The 15,785-nt window shown below is 40.2% G+C and overlaps 1 protein-coding gene across 2 annotated transcripts in view; it reads right to left on the minus strand.

The window, feature by feature from the left end:
- Positions 1-15,785, minus strand: part of tln1 (talin 1) — a 34,860-nt gene that overhangs the window by 15,344 nt on the left and 3,731 nt on the right. Inside the window, exons 2-27 of one of the 2 annotated variants that reach the window (XM_072454020.1) lie at positions 9,260-9,422; positions 8,650-8,747; positions 6,682-6,811; positions 6,463-6,615; positions 6,249-6,391; positions 6,050-6,177; positions 5,881-5,941; positions 5,659-5,763; positions 5,402-5,557; positions 5,172-5,273; positions 4,963-5,039; positions 4,619-4,799; positions 4,426-4,539; positions 4,241-4,349; positions 3,914-4,122; positions 3,737-3,835; positions 3,551-3,610; positions 3,046-3,213; positions 2,297-2,591; positions 2,029-2,195; positions 1,680-1,808; positions 1,491-1,604; positions 1,299-1,412; positions 1,093-1,227; positions 864-992; positions 3-105 (exon numbers count right to left, since the gene is read on the minus strand). In XM_072454020.1, the coding sequence (XP_072310121.1) occupies positions 3-105; positions 864-992; positions 1,093-1,227; positions 1,299-1,412; positions 1,491-1,604; positions 1,680-1,808; positions 2,029-2,195; positions 2,297-2,591; positions 3,046-3,213; positions 3,551-3,610; positions 3,737-3,835; positions 3,914-4,122; positions 4,241-4,349; positions 4,426-4,539; positions 4,619-4,799; positions 4,963-5,039; positions 5,172-5,273; positions 5,402-5,557; positions 5,659-5,763; positions 5,881-5,941; positions 6,050-6,177; positions 6,249-6,391; positions 6,463-6,615; positions 6,682-6,811; positions 8,650-8,747; positions 9,260-9,389 (3,409 nt within the window). In that variant the 5' untranslated portion in view covers positions 9,390-9,422. The remainder of the gene's footprint in view (positions 1-2; positions 106-863; positions 993-1,092; positions 1,228-1,298; positions 1,413-1,490; positions 1,605-1,679; positions 1,809-2,028; positions 2,196-2,296; positions 2,592-3,045; positions 3,214-3,550; positions 3,611-3,736; positions 3,836-3,913; positions 4,123-4,240; positions 4,350-4,425; positions 4,540-4,618; positions 4,800-4,962; positions 5,040-5,171; positions 5,274-5,401; positions 5,558-5,658; positions 5,764-5,880; positions 5,942-6,049; positions 6,178-6,248; positions 6,392-6,462; positions 6,616-6,681; positions 6,812-8,649; positions 8,748-9,259; positions 9,423-15,785) is intronic. The other variant, XM_072454021.1, reaches the window with a different exon arrangement.

Genomic DNA, 15,785 nt, shown 5'->3' on the forward strand with positions numbered 1-15,785 from the left:
ACCAGTGTAGTTTTCATTGCCCTGGGTGGCTTCGCTCAATAACTGGGCAATGGCTGAACTCACTGCCTTGGTGCTGGTCCCAAGATCTTGAGAGCACTTCTCCAGCTGAACGAAAAAAAACAACACATAAGGTTTTCATTTATAAATAAGCAATAAAAATGTCCAAAATATGCACACATATTTGTACCGGTATGTGAAAAATGTATAGAACCAAGTTTAAAATTCTTACTTCAGCATCCGGAAATTGTAATTGTATTGGAATAAGTAAGAGCAATGTTACTTCAAAATCATTTCTCGAGTAAGATTTTGAGTAAAAAAGTATTTAGGGAAACCTTTACTAAAGTAAGAGCAATTTCAAGAGTAACTTTCTGGAATGTAACATCTGATTTATCATTTCAAGTCAATGCAATTTGAAGGACAGAATATTAAATAATGCACAACACACAAATCTGGTATTTTAAAGGATAGACAATTTGAAAATCTAAATCACATCTGAAGGAGCGGCGCAAAAAAAAAAAAAAATTAACATTAAGCTTTTGTCTCTTGTAGATTTACTCATGGTAGAAAGAGGAACCAAGACTTATACTCAAGTAAGAGTACTGTTACGTCAATAAAAATATCACTCAAGTAAGAGTAATGACAAAAAACTTATTCCAAGAAGTGCAAATTCTTGAAACAGTTACTAAAGGTAAATGTTACGGAGGAAATGTACTGCCCAACTCTGCACATCATCTACTAAACATTTATTTATTTAGCTTTTGAGTAAACTAAATTTTTTTCATTTTGAGAATCACACAATAGTTGCATATAAGCACTTTCTGTGGGTGTCAACACGAGACAATATGAACAACATGAAGACTCACCGTCTCTCCAGGCAGCGGCTTGAGTTTGCCCGCCTCAGATGAACTTTTGGCCTCGTGCATGTCCTTCTCTAGATCTCGGATCATTGACAGAGCATTATCTATCTCTAGTGGACCACATGCTTCCTGTGCCTGCAAACAATAAAAAGAAATGTCCAAAATTGCCCAAAAAACAAGTGCATAAAAGTATATATTTCTAGACTAGTTACGAATATCTAAAATGCTGTTATACCTTCTGGGAGGCAGTTCGCAGCTCAGCAAGAGCACTTGCTAAGTTCTTGGCACACTGGCTCAGCTGCATGGCAGAAGCTTGATCACTGATGGTGGGAACAGTGGCTTTAGATGCAGTAACCATTTTAGCACCAGGCTGGCAGATAAACAAGGACAAGAAATTAGATGATTATCAAAATAGGCATGAGCTGTTAATGTGACTGTTACCTGTAGAAAGTTTTGGCTGGCACTGATAAGAGCAAGCTGAGCACTTGGACTATCAGGCTGAGACTGGCTGCCTCGAACACCCTGGACCAGTTGAGGGATTTGCTCTGCTGCCACCTACACATACAAGACAATGATTATGACTCACATATACGAGTTCTGTAGTGCATATTATACATGGATGGCGACAGAAACCTTGCAGCTCTGAACAAGCTGCTGTTGGGCCGCCAGGTTCTTGTTGGAAGAGGCAGCATGCTGAGCAGCAGCAATCGTCTGAGTAGCCGCTGCAGCTGCTTGCTTCGCTGCATTCTGAGAGAAAACAGACACCATCATCACATCATATGATGTACATTTGCACAAGTTTGTATTCTTTCTGGGTCATACCTCAAGTTTGTTGATCAATCGTTTCTTGATGGCATTCTGAGCTGCAGCGTTGGTTGCCATGCGGAGGCCTTCTGCAGCCTCTCGTAACTTCTGTTGCTGTTCCTCACTGTCTGGGTTTGCTGCAGCACCCTAGGTTGGTGAACACAAACAACAACATCGTCAACTCAATATATTTAAGCTTAAAAGCCTTTTCTATGACTTTATGTATGGTTACGTGGATGATTGAACTTATGGCTGGGGAGTTAATTGGCCTTCAAGAGGAATACAGTTTTCTGAATCAAAATCATTATTACCCATTTCATTTAGATAGAGTTTTTAGATATTAAGAGTACTACAAGTCGTAGCTAACCTTAGCAGCTTCGACCATCTTGGCAGTGGCATCAGCCAGTAACTTGGCGGCCGAAAGGAGCTTGCGTGAGTTCTCCAAGTCAGACTCTCCTTCTGCATCCATCTTGATAGCATTAACCAAATCAGAAGTGGCCTGGGCAAGGATCCGAGCCTGTCGAACCATTTCACCTGTAGGAAACAAAAAAACCTTTGTGTTACTAATAGGAACTAAGAAAGTATATCTTTAAGGTATACAGAAGACAATAGAACAAAGAGCGTTTCCAACATACCAGCATCACCCATCGAGCTGAAAATATTCTCAGTGACATCTAGGATGCGGTCTGTGGCCTCTCCATGGCGCCCAATGGGGTGAGCTCCGCTGGCGTATTGTTTGATGTGCTGTAGCAGGTCATTGAGTGCGTGCGTCACGCCTGTGGCCGCTGCACCCACCTGTTTGAGCAGGCCCTCATCGCCGGTGGCTCCTTGTGAGGCATCAACACAACCCTCCACAGACTTGGCCACCAGTTTCCCTGCCTCAATCAGCTGCTCCTGGCACACCGGCGAACTGATGGTAGGAGCAACAACCTGCAAACAAGGATAATAAAACATTTACTGTCAAGTATTACAGTTTAACTCTGAAACAGTGGTGGAAAGTACAAACAAAGTACAAAAGTAAAAGTACTGTACAGATACCAAAGTACATTTTACAGTGGATACTTTTTATTTTTCCTTCACTACATTTCAAAGCAATTTTCTGTACTTTCTACTCCACTACACTTTTGAAAAGTAAAAGTACATTTTCTTAAGTGTTTAGACTGAAATGCCTGAGGGGTTTGTTTTATGGAGACATTGTTTATACTTATAACCTGAAAGTTCTATAATAACCAAAAATCAACTGAATTATGAAGATTGATAACAATCTGATGCTTTGAGTTCTCAAAATCAAAAAGTATTATTATTTGCTCCTGTATCTGCACTTTTGCTTAAGTAACAAAGTTCAGAACTTCAGGTGCAGTTCAAGGAGACACGTTTGACTGACCCTGGTGCAGGCCACAAGCTGCGACGTGGACAAGGCACACTGCGTGGCGGCGGCAATGACTCGGTTCTGCTGCGCTGAGTCCTCGGTCTTCTGGGCTACATTCTTAGCTTTGAGCACAAGAGCTGCAGCAGCGTTAGCTACAGCCTTAGCCAACTGCATCAACATGTCCTACAAGAGACAAAACAGCAAAACAACATTCAAGTTTTTACGTAATTGTATAGAATATGGAATAGAATACAGAGCTAAATTAAAGTCATTGATTCATTATATTATTATGACATGCTCTCATGGAATTGTCATTATACACATGTGTTTGATCCATGTTTGAGAAGGTGATTGCTCAAGATTTAAACTCAAACCAATTGTGCAAGATTTACTATGAAAGGGATAATGATTCATAAATATTTACAAAAAAAATATTGATTAAGAAGAATTTAGATGACTAAATCAATCATGTGAAATTTTGTGATCAGACAGATTTGTCTTGAAGGGTCATTTCTGTTACCATCATTTGACAATACGATACTTTTCTTCTTGCCCCCCTGAAAGATCCTTTTCCTAAAAACTGTTGAATGATATGAACACTGAATATTGCTTAATGATGATAGATGTCTTTTTTTTTTTTATAAACAGTCAAATCACCCATTATTTTTTACACTTTCAGTAATAAATATTGAGACCACTTGCTCACCTGGAACTGTGGATCAGTGTCTGTTTCTCCAATATGTGACAATAGTTCTCCACTGGCCTGGCCCACATTCCCAGCCGCCTGCAGCAAAATCTGTCGAGGCTAAAGTAGAAAAATATTTTTTAAAACACTGAAGAGACCAAAGATAATGACCATCCCTCAAACTCAATTAAAGTGTACTTCTGTATTGGAAGGCTGGGCAGTCTTAAGCATATCAGAAACTGCACAGGCCAGGTTTTTAGCAGCACCCAGCAGCTGCTGCCCATTCGCTCCTTCGTCATCCATGAGGGCGGCTAACAGTTTCACTCCCTTAGACATCTCTGTTAGATTTGAGGAAATTGTGGTAACAGCACAGCCCACTGCAGTGTAGTCTGTTTCCGACGGGTCGCCTAAGGACAAGCAGAGAAATTAAACAAAATCAATGTTTTGGTTGGCCTTGATTTATTAAACAGGTCTTGGGCGGAATGTTTAAGCTCAAAACTGTTATGACGTAGAACAGTGTCTTACCTGCAGTGAGGTTAACCATAGAGGCAGTGCTTGCAGTGATGGCATCCACCTGCGAGTGGATCTCGTGTTTTGACTCATCCATTTTGTTTTTACGCCAAGCTTGAGATGCCTAAAAATGTATTTCAAAGATCTTAAAATCCAAAAGTAGAATCAAATAAACCCAATAACAATAGAAAATGTCTTACAGCATCTGTCCCTAATGGAGGCAAGGTATCAAAATCATCCAGAGAGGCCTGGGCAGCCTGGACTGCATGCATACTGGAATTGATTGTGCCGGTCAAGGCTTGCTGAGCTGATGTCTGTAAAGTAATTGTAAATGTAATCTGGTCAGTTTCTCATCACTTTATTATTTGAGTTTGACATGAACACAGGGTTTACCAGAGGAGGCATGTGTCCCCTGTGCATTTGTCCACTGGTAATGTGCTGTTTGGCCTGTGGCATGGAGCCCATCTGGAAGCTCTCTGGACCTCCAGCTCCAGAGCGCATGATCGCCGGCAACGCAACAGAACCTGTCTCTACTTTTCCAACTTTGTTGAATTGCTGTTGCAACACTGTAGACCTGAATTAAATTAAATTGACATAACAAGTGCAATGGTAAATTATTCTGAAGAAATAACCAAAATAAAAAGCAAAAACTATAAGTAGAGAGGGTCTGGTTGTCATTTATTAATCTTAAAGAACATTTCATACTTTCACTTGTTAGAGACAGGAGAACTACATACTTTTTAGGTGATACTGAATCTTCCAACATGGTTGATTCTTCATCTCCCTCCAAGCCAAAGTGATCTTTACTTTTTTTCTGCAGCAATAAAGATAGAATAAGTTAAAAGAATAAGTTAAAAAACAAACAAAAAAAAAACAAAAAAAAAACCCAGCACTGGTATACATCACTTCACAGCGATTTAAGACAAATTATTCTAACTGGAGTTACCTTTTTCAGGATGATATCAATATATCCTGCAATAAGCTGGGCAATCTGTTCTCCCTCAGTGGTTTGGACCGAATAATATCCATCCTGGTAGTCTCCAAAGTCCTAAAACACAATAGATTTAGGACAAAATACTCATAACAAATTACAATCCAAAAGGACACATTTGGAATTAGTAATTAGTATTAGAGGTAAAACCTTAAATTTCATTTTTCTGTGTGTGAAATTCTTACCAAAGTAAAACTTTTAGGTGATGCAGCCCAGCGTTTGATGTTAGTCAAGTTCCACTCCTGTATCACCTCTTTGGTCTTCTCGTCCACTCTCATCACACACTCTTTTGTGATGCCCAGCAGGCGAGGGACGAGCTTGTTCTTTCCTTTCATTTTTTCCTGTTTGGTTTAGAGTAAATTTGTAACCATGTGAAAAACAGTGAGTTTATGGAAAGTAATGTTTAATTTATTTCAATGATAAGGACATTTGCTCTGCTTGCCTTGACCAAAAAGAAAGATACTCCATATGTTTTTAGGGACCTGGCCAGCTTCACATAACTGACTTTGGCTTCAATTTCTGTCATATTCTGGCAGTTTTTATGTGCCTACAGAAAAAAAGGAAGGCGTCAAATACCATATTTACAGAAATATTGTCCACTATGTTGTACAAACTTTATTATATGACCAAAATCCTGCTGCTGAGAGCACACGGCTGCTCCTACCTGAAAGATCTTTTTCTCTCCTTTGTGTTTGATGTACTCTTTGGGCAGGAACTCTTTCAAACTGAGAAATGCAAAATAATCTGTTTTACAACAAAACTATCGACTAAGCCTTTACAGTAACAAAACTGGCACAACTGTAGCAATACTAAAGGAAAAGAGAGAAACTTACTCCAAGAACCCTGGTTTGTGTTTGGACTCATTGTGGTCACCAAACTGGATCTGACACTGATAACCAGCGAACTCACAGGCTTTGTCAAAGGAGACCGGATGAGAACCGTTGAGAATGTCGTCTCGAGCCTGTTCACACACACATTTAGTTACAGTTAAATCATTTATCTTTTCTACTGTACTTTAACAGCACGTTATACCTGGACATAGAGCAGGTTGAGTTGCACCGGGTCTCTGGAGTCCACATTCTGATCTGAATAAAAAAACTTTCTCCTGAGCAGCAGCATCTCAGTTTCCTCCACACCTTGTTCCCTCAGAGTTCGTCCATGGTCCAACCAGTTCACTATTCAACAACAGACCATTTTAAAAGAAATCTGGTGACTCGTGTGAATGTATGTTATGTTGCGTCCTTACACTCATCATCTGTGTGAAGCTTTTGCTTTAGTTTCTCCATCTTCTTGTCGTCTCGGAGTAAGGTCTTGTCTCTTTTCAGGGTGCCAGTGATCTCCTCTTTCTTCTCCTCAACAATGTCGTGCACCAGTGAATACTCATCATAGTTTGTAATTCCTTGAAACATTCAAAGAATGGAGTGACAGACTTTTTTATAGTATAATAAAACATCCAAAGACTTACCTATCCGTGCACAGATGGTCATGAGCATGTCGCTGACAATTTTGGAGTCATCCACCATGACGGTCTTCACTGTCCCGTCCAACATACGAATCTTCAGGGGCCTCTGCTTTTTCTTGTATTCTAGGGTATCCTGCATCACAGAAGAGATGAACATAGGCCAACTGCTATAAACATAAATAAAAATATAGCCGCAAGCGGCAATGATCGGCCCTCGCCACGCCGCCGCCACGCCGCAAGAGGAGGGGGCGCTAACGCGCCTCACATCTTCTCCCCTTTGTTTTACCATCAAAAAGCTATTTTATTTTGAATTCTTGGCAAAATGTGCGGCTTTGCCGCACAGACACCGTGACTCTTTGAATAAAAATGTGGATAACTTTTGATGGTCCACCCCTGAAGATGAGTCTCACCAAATTTCAGGTTAATATGTCTAACGCCCTAAGAGGAGTTTGTGAAAGTCTAAAGTGTAAACATGTTCTGGCGATTTCCCCATTGGAATAACATGGAAGGTTTCGGTCATCGTTACGGCAACGCCATAACAATTATGACATGGGTCTCATTGACTTTTTTGATGGGGCCAAAATTGAGTTGTGTGTCAAATTACATATAATTTCGCAAAACTAAATATTTAACCTCCATATAAAATCTGTAGGGGGCGCTGTGGCTCCAAATTAATTTATTTCACTTCAAGTAGGTTTAGGGCAAAGAGTTTAACAACTGATTCTAATTTGACGCAATTCGGACTTTATCTGCGCAAACGGCAGAAATGTTAAATTTGGGAGATTTCTGAAATTCTTGCTACAGTTTGCGGCTTCGCCGCACAGAGACCGTGAGAGGTATCAATGTAATTTGGATAACTTTTGATGTCCCACTCCTCAGTAGCATTTTCACCAAATTTCAGCTTTTTAGGGCCAACGCCCTGGGAGGAGTTCGTAAAAGTACGACGTTTGGAAAAACTCTGAAGTCATGTTTAGCCATTTTTGAAGCAATATGGCCGACATTTGGTTGGGCGGCCGGCGTTGCCGTAATAATATTTTTTACTTCTCTTGTCACCATCTACCTCTGCGCCAAATTTCATGATTCTACGATCAAATTTTTTTTGGGTCATTTCCCATCTCTCAATGCATTTTTGGTACATTTGGGGGCGCTGACGCGCCATTTTTTTATTTTAGAAAAGGGAAATAGCCAGAATGTAGAGAGGCACGATTTTTAGAGGTGTGCAAATTTTTGTGACTTTTCGTCAATGTTCACTGGGTGAAAAATAGGGGGGTTGGTCCCGAGAAGAAGAAAGAAAGAAAGAATAATATTCCGATACGAAAACAATGTTTCCCATTTTCCAAATATCATAAACTATACATTTTCGGAAAGCGCTCGCGCTTTCCTACCTCATGGTGTGGGTCCCTGGTCACTGACGGGTACTTTCGTTAATTTTGAGTGGGCTCCGCCCACTTTGTGTTTTTGGCCCTCTTTACAGTAATAATGTTCATTTTTTGCATTACATGCTTATATGCACGGAACATGCAAGAGATGGGGAACGTATTCGTGAGCTACTTAGCGCAAATGAGTGCTTTATATGGGGATGTAAAGTGCTCGTTTAGTGCGCACTTTTGCACGGGCTTCGCCCATTTACAACGGTAATGTTCCATTTTCCTACTACTAATTAGTATGCACGGGGCGTGCATGAGTGGAGGAGTGCGTTAGTGAGTGTTTGGAAGTGGGCGAGCGCTTCGCGCTCGATTTCGTGCGCACTACATGCGCACTTTCGCAACCGTGCTTTGCACGGCCTTACGAGATTAATAGGCCTCTCGCCAGCTTGTGGCGCTCGGGCCTAATTATAAAAATATAAGCTGTCTCTACCAAATAATAATAACAATAACAATGATAATAATAATAGAAGTGTTCGCATGAACATGTCAGATTGAAATAGCCACTGACATCACTGTTGTGTTAAGGTGTATTTATGTGACTCACGCCATTTCTCAACATGTAGTAATCAAGGGCCTTCCCAGCCTCCAGCCAAATGCCTTTCTTTGGGTCTTCGTCCGACAGAAAAAGGCCGTAGTCATTTGCTAAAAAAAGTAAGAAACACATTTAGAAAGTATTTCAAATATGAATGTACGCGTTACTATGAGTAAAATGGAGAATATGTGGCTCAGGGATCATTACAATGGGCAAACTAAGCAGTGTTTTTGGTCTTTGTCTGTAAGCTGGACATAATGACACACAGGTTTGAACATGCCTCGCCGAGCAAAACCTTAATCAGATGTTGCATGCCATAAAAGGGAGAGGTGGGCTTTTTCAGAGTTAATACTTGGTGCATGAGCGGTGGCCGTCATTATGCTGCTGGGCATTGTATCGTTGCCACTAAACCAAAAATGTATGCCACTAGACTGGTATATTCCCCATTGAATTGTTTATTATTCAAGTTCTCAGGTTATTGTAAAGCTCCAGGTTTATGACAACATATTTAAGTTACATGTATTTTCTTAGTTGTGGTGTTGTACAGCTAAAAGTAAACAAGGGGCTGATGAAAGAACTTCCATGTTTGATTAATAATAATAGCTGCGTGCGTCGCTCTCACGCTGGCCGAGCTGCGCCTCTGGGACTCGCTCTCTGATGATGCGACACGCGTCATACACCATCGTGGAGGGCTCAAACTGCATCGTCTTCACCACGTTGCCCACGCCTATCTTCAGCGACAGGGCCACCATGTTTGCTGCTCTGCTCCTCCACCAAAGTCACTCCTGCATCAAAACACAAAAACAACACACATTAGAGATCAGGCATTTATCGATACTACTCAAAACCCATTCAAATCGTGTTGTGATGGTTCCAGATGGATGCAACATACGTGTCCCTTATCTGATCAGTTGTTCTTATCAGGTTTTAGCAGTTATTTTGACTGCACACATTCTCAGCAGACTGACAGAGCGAGCTCACGTTCCCTCATATGTGATTTATATAAACTCATGATGCCAGGTTCATGAGTTCAAAGTTTCATATTTATTTTGAGTCGAGGTTTCTTTGTTTACATTGCAGCAGCGGAGGAGTCTTCTGGTGACGGCGTGGGCTGAAACGGCGTGGCATGTGCCGACCTTAATGCTGGGGAAGATTGAATGTCACAACACAGACGCCCTCAGCCTCACGTCCTGCTCACATTAGATCACTTGTAGTTCCTCCTTTTTCTGGCTTAGTCATTGCATTGAACAGGCAAACTTGATGAACTGAGAGGAACATGCTACATTGGTGACAAATATGGGCAGTGGCTGCTGGCTCATCTCTTTTGACTTTAAATTAACACACCCATGAGCAGAAAACAAAACCTTCCGTCACATATGAAGGGAAAAAGCTTTCGTTTGGTGGAGCGGTGCAGCAGCTTCACACACAGACAAACTTGGGCCTGTCTTCACCCATGGAATGACTGAGATTCCCACTCATATGGTGTGATGTCATTTCCTGGTTCAAAAACTCCCTCCAACGCCATAAAAGGGCATCTGAGCTATCTAAGCTCGCAGCCATGATTCAGCTGGGGGCAGCGTATCCTGTTTATCCAGCGTGAATTTTAGCATGCTTTGTTTGGCTCGAGGAAAGGTGCTTAATGATGTAAAGCTGATTCAGGAGTTTGCAGACCACAAAGCCTCAGCTCACAACACTTTCATGTTTCTCTCAATAGGTTCATAAGCCAACATTTTTAACATGCAAAGAATGATTTGTTAACATTATTTGTATGCTCTTTAGGGGCTATTAACTCTTGCACAGAATCTTAAGTGAGTAGCAAAAATTGTTGTATAAATTCCTGCTGCTCCACCCTGCAAAAGGAAGTACCGGGTCACAAGAGCAATTACTTCAGCTTCTGAGGAAAAGCATGATTAGACTTTCAAACTGTGTTTTTTATGGACAAAAGAACAATAATGCAATGAAACAGCCACATATCCATTATAGACTTGTTCCGTAATACTTGCCACAGTTTTTTTGCTATAGTTGAATTGTTCTAAAAATATCACGATGCACCACAAAAAGCCCATTTCCTTTTTTTCATTGCAGTGTGCAACTGATAAGAGGAAGCAACTGTGTTGCAGTAAATGACAAGCTGGTGTCTAAAAACAAAGTTTACAGTTAATGTTTCTTTTCTTCTTTTTTTTTAAAGATTTTTTTAGGCCCGAAGGCCGAATAGACAGCAAAGGACTGTGTGAAATGGGGATGAAATAGCAGGGAGGACATGCAGTAATTTATCAGATTCGGGGAATCAAACTCTCGACACTGTGGCTGCAATTGGAGCCGGCATATGTGTTCTGTGCCTTAACCACTCGACCACCGTGCAGCACCGTCAATGTTTCTTGTTACAACAAAAAGTTCATTTTTATTCCACCAATGACAACACATCAACAGCATAAACTTATGACAGCCAGCTTTTGTCTTCTGAACTAGAAATCTCTTAAAAACTGCACGGAATAATTTAAATGGTTAAGATACGTTGTAAATAAAATATAATATTTGAATCCACTGTGAAGCACCTGCACCTGATCTGGACCACAGTCCGTGCTACATTTAAGCAACAAACCACTAACACTTTTTGAAAGGACATTTCAGGTTTTTTATATCACTGAATCAGAAAATAATGCTATGGTCAACACAAAATTAGAAGTGTTGTTTAGTTGAGCACAAAACAAAATACAATGTTAAAAAAAATATCTAGATTGATAGGCAGAGAGTATTTACCAATAACAATAAAGCTGTGGTAAATTGTGCAGTTCTGGATGACAGTAGCAGAATGTACACATAGATTTAAAATAGAAACAGTGAAACTGAAAAGGTTTGGGTAAACACGTGCATGTTATGTTTATAACAGATTTAAGCTAAGAGAGCTACATTTTTTGACTAAAATATATTTTTGGTGTACTATGAGTGAATGTGAGAGTGAATGTTTGTCTGTGTGTCTGTGTTTAACCCTGTGACGAGCCTTAGGCGTGTACACACGAGCTGGGTGTACACGCCTAAGGCCCAAAGTCACTGGGACAAGCTCTGGTCACTCATGACCCCGAACGGGAACAAGCGGGAGGCAATGAATGAATGAATGAATGAATGAATAAATATATCATACAATAGTATTTCATTGGCCTCGCATTGGCCCCTGATTAATCGAAACCAATCAACTATTGAAATAATGGTCAACTAAGTGGCTCACCGTTCTCTGGACAATACACAGACTCAAACATGCCATGTGGTGAAAGAAGAGGTTTATGTCTCTGACAAAGCAGTGATCATTAAAATGAGAAACATCTACAAATGTTTAATGAAGAAACTTTCATCTGTATGTTTTCATGTTGGCTTTAAGTTTCATAATTTCAGGTTATTCCTAGTCAAATAGTCATATTCAATGAATCAAAGAAAAAAGAAATGTGTTAGATTAATCAATTAGCAAAATAATTACAATACAAGCCAATTCAACAACTTGTAATCATAAAATACACAGTGTCCTTGTGTAGCTCCAAGCCACAGCACCACATTTAATATTTGTATATATCAATGTCATCAATCAATGCATGATTACACTAGGCCCATTTAATCTTTAATCAGTCCCAATGTAGAAAACAAGGATTAACATTATTACACCCATTTCTGGACTATGAAGAAGAATTACGCAGGGAACCCATTCATCGCGTGTCACAACAAGAGGTACATGGCAGAAGCTAATCGCACCATATTCACCAGTCGACATTTTGCTCAGAGGTTAAGCCCATCTGAGCCAAGCAGAAAAAAATATATAACACAATTTTTCATTGGTTACAACGTAGATGTGATCATGATTCTTATCAACTTATGTATGAATAATTCAATCCAACGGTCACTGAATCACAATATAATAACAATAATCATCACAGAACCAGCGCAAAACTGGCTTTGACATCATCATATTGACCACCTTCTTATGGAGAAGATGCATAAAAGTCACTGCCACTGATTAAAGTCAATCCACATTTGGGCCGTGCACATTCCCTGCCCAATGACCAGACTTTTTCCTATCGTCTGAGGCTTCGAGACATTCCATCAAGATAGTTGCCCTCAGAAGGCGGTGCAGGGCGATGGGATGTAGAGGCGAGTGAGAACGGGTCATGTAAGTCCAGTTCTTTATATATTACGAATGATGCGACCCCTCTCAACAAAACATGCTCCACAGGTAAACTAAGGTAGTACAAGATCTGGAGTCCTGCACTGCGGCGACCACTGCTCCTCCCGACAGGTTTCCACAGTCAACGATGGGTCAAATGCAGAGGACAAATTTCCCTAGGGGGATTATAAAGTGTGCCTTAACCATAACCTTATATTGGATGTGTCAAAAATGCTGTCAATAACTATGACAACCGATTTCCTGAAATGTTTTATGTTTATCAGTAGTTGTACAAGACCTGTACGGTAATCTTAAAGAAATTACCTTTTTATCAATAATCATTTAGTGTTGAAAATGTAATTCTCTGATACTAACAACGATCACGGACTGGACTGACATCGTAACAGACGTCAGACAAATGGAAAAAATGACATTCAGACTTAATTTGGAAACGGACTTTGGACCAAGTGGACTTTTTATTTTGATTTGATTATGACAAGAATGTTGATTTAAATTTGTCATTGTCTAGCTGATTTCTATTTGCATTTAAAATGTTGTGTTCCGTGTTTGTTCCATGTTTTATATTAAAAAAAGCTTTATATATGTATATATATATACTGTATATTTTTTTTCTTCTTCTACAATTGTAGTATCAAAATTGCTATTGAGAATCAAGCCGTTTCCTTAGTATCAGTGACAACACCAATTAAAATGTTCTTAAAGATTTGCCTAAAACTCAACAACTACTAATAAAATTGAGCGTTGTGGCTGCTATCAAGGCCATGTGGCGGGGAAGTGGACACAGCTGCCGTTTATGACAATGAGATGAAAAATGGACAACTTTGCAGCCTCACGCTGCAACGCCCGTGTTAAATCTGCTCCATCAGCACAGCGATTGATGCATGGACTTATTCTTCTGCTTTTCTTTCTAGTTAGACATTTCCTTTGCGGGAACTAAATTGAAAACCAGATAATTGGGATACACTGATTCTCCATGGCCAAGTTGACCATTTTCCTTGGAACCACAGAGCTGCCAATAAGCAAACACTGTCCCTCAAACTAACAAAGCGACCACATGTGAAAAGAGGCTGTAAACATGCAACAACAAACTGGGAAGACTGTGAAAGCAGCGGCTCGTCTGCTTTAGAGGGCGCTGCCCTGAACTCCACTGAGGACAGACTAAAATAGAAGAGATAAATATGTTCCTTATAGTGAACACTGGCTTGGTCCTACAACAATGGGACACTTCGGTGCCTTTTGTAGACGGCACATTTAAGTCTGACTGACAGCGTCACTCAAAAAAGAACTGGTCCATATTTAGCAGAGCAACACGAGCTCAGGGCCAATCGCTGCAGCGCTGCCTCCAGTCGAGCGCAGGAATTCACTCTGCATTCTTCTGCATCAGCCGACCACAGAGACACTGCATTGTGTCCTCTATATTTACCTCTGTGCCATTGTGAGGGTGTGTCTAAGGCTGCCATCTCCTCAAAGAGTAGAACAGTGAAATCAAGAGAAGAGAAAAAGAAAGAAGATATTTACAAGAAGAGGAAGTTGTTATTTAACAGCATGTCTTTATATAGTAGTCAGCACAAAAACATCCCAGTGGAAAACAGAAATGTTGAGGAGCAAAGGACGATAAAATCTCATCTACAGGAACACAGAGGATGACATACAAAAGTCAGTTTGGACGCATTTCCTGGGTATAAGTATTATATAATCACTTTAGCCCTCATGTACGGAGTTTTACTACAATTGAGGTTTTTTCCACGCTCAAATTGGCCATCATTTCTTCTGTTCTTCTGTTACAAACCAAAGTCTGACATATCATTTTCTTAAAAACACAAAAACATTTTGTAACGGCCATTATTATAGAATTTACAAACTACTGACTTTTACCATTAGCGCCTTTTTACTTCCCCCCCCCTAAATCTGTTAATCTTTCTTTTCAAAAATGGAGATGCTTGAATTCCTTAAGATGAATGAAATGAAATGAAAAACTGGCCTCTGTAAAGAGACACATTATTTCCTCATGCTTTCCTATGGGGCTCCCTGGAGGGCTCCTGGGGGCCTACTAATCTGGGGTGGGTTGTAGGTGTGTGTGTGGGGGGTGTTCCGGGTGTGTGTGTACATTTTGTGTACGTGCATATAACAGCGCAGCGTGTAATGGAGAGGTGTAAATACTGCTCAGCTTTTTGTTCCACATGTTAAATATTATGTTTAGACAGTAAAATTCAGCAGCAATTGTTCTGACTGGATTCCGCCAAGTTTCCCGTTAAATATGGTTAAAAGTGTCAGTATAGGTTCTAAAAATGCTGATTGGAAGGTTGCATAAATAAAAAGTACTGATTCTACTGTGTATAATAAGAGACTATCAGATATGATAAAAATAAAGTTGCATTTGTGTGGTTAATTATGTCCATTCACTTTTTGTGGACCTGAACCAAGACATTTGACAGTTTTCTGATGAATTACAAAAATACAATTTGTTTATTTCTTGGGAGAATCCAAAACCTTTTTGTTAGTGTAGCCCATATATTCTCGATATTACAAAAAAGTAGGGCTGTAATCAAAATATCAATAAACCGCTGTATTCCCACTGATGTCCTTATATATAAACAAAGGTAGTGCACGATAGTGACCCTCGCTTCAAGTTTATCCACTGGGCCTGTCACCATAGTTACTATCGATTTGTCTTTGAATATACAATGGAAGAATATTCTGGGGCTCAATATTTATTAAGTGTATGTTAATAAACATTTCTGTTGATTTTGTTTTCTAGAAGAGAGTCGGTCACCTGCACTTTGACCCTGGAACTGTAAAGACTCTCGGATAGACACCCATGACTCCAATATTATATGCAGCTTCACATAGTCCAATCACCCTTTTAGACACACCCACAACAGGCTCTACAACACACAGACCTGGGACTGTATGAGGACCAGGCCAGGCCCTTGTTGTGGCCCAACCATTAGATGAGAGAAGGGCGCTTCACATAACG

Source organism: Eucyclogobius newberryi, unplaced genomic scaffold, assembly GCF_026437365.1.
Source record: "Eucyclogobius newberryi isolate DKJ021-1_F unplaced genomic scaffold, fEucNew1.0.hap1 SCAF_2, whole genome shotgun sequence".
In the NCBI taxonomy this organism is placed as follows: Eukaryota; Metazoa; Chordata; class Actinopteri; order Gobiiformes; family Gobiidae; genus Eucyclogobius; species Eucyclogobius newberryi.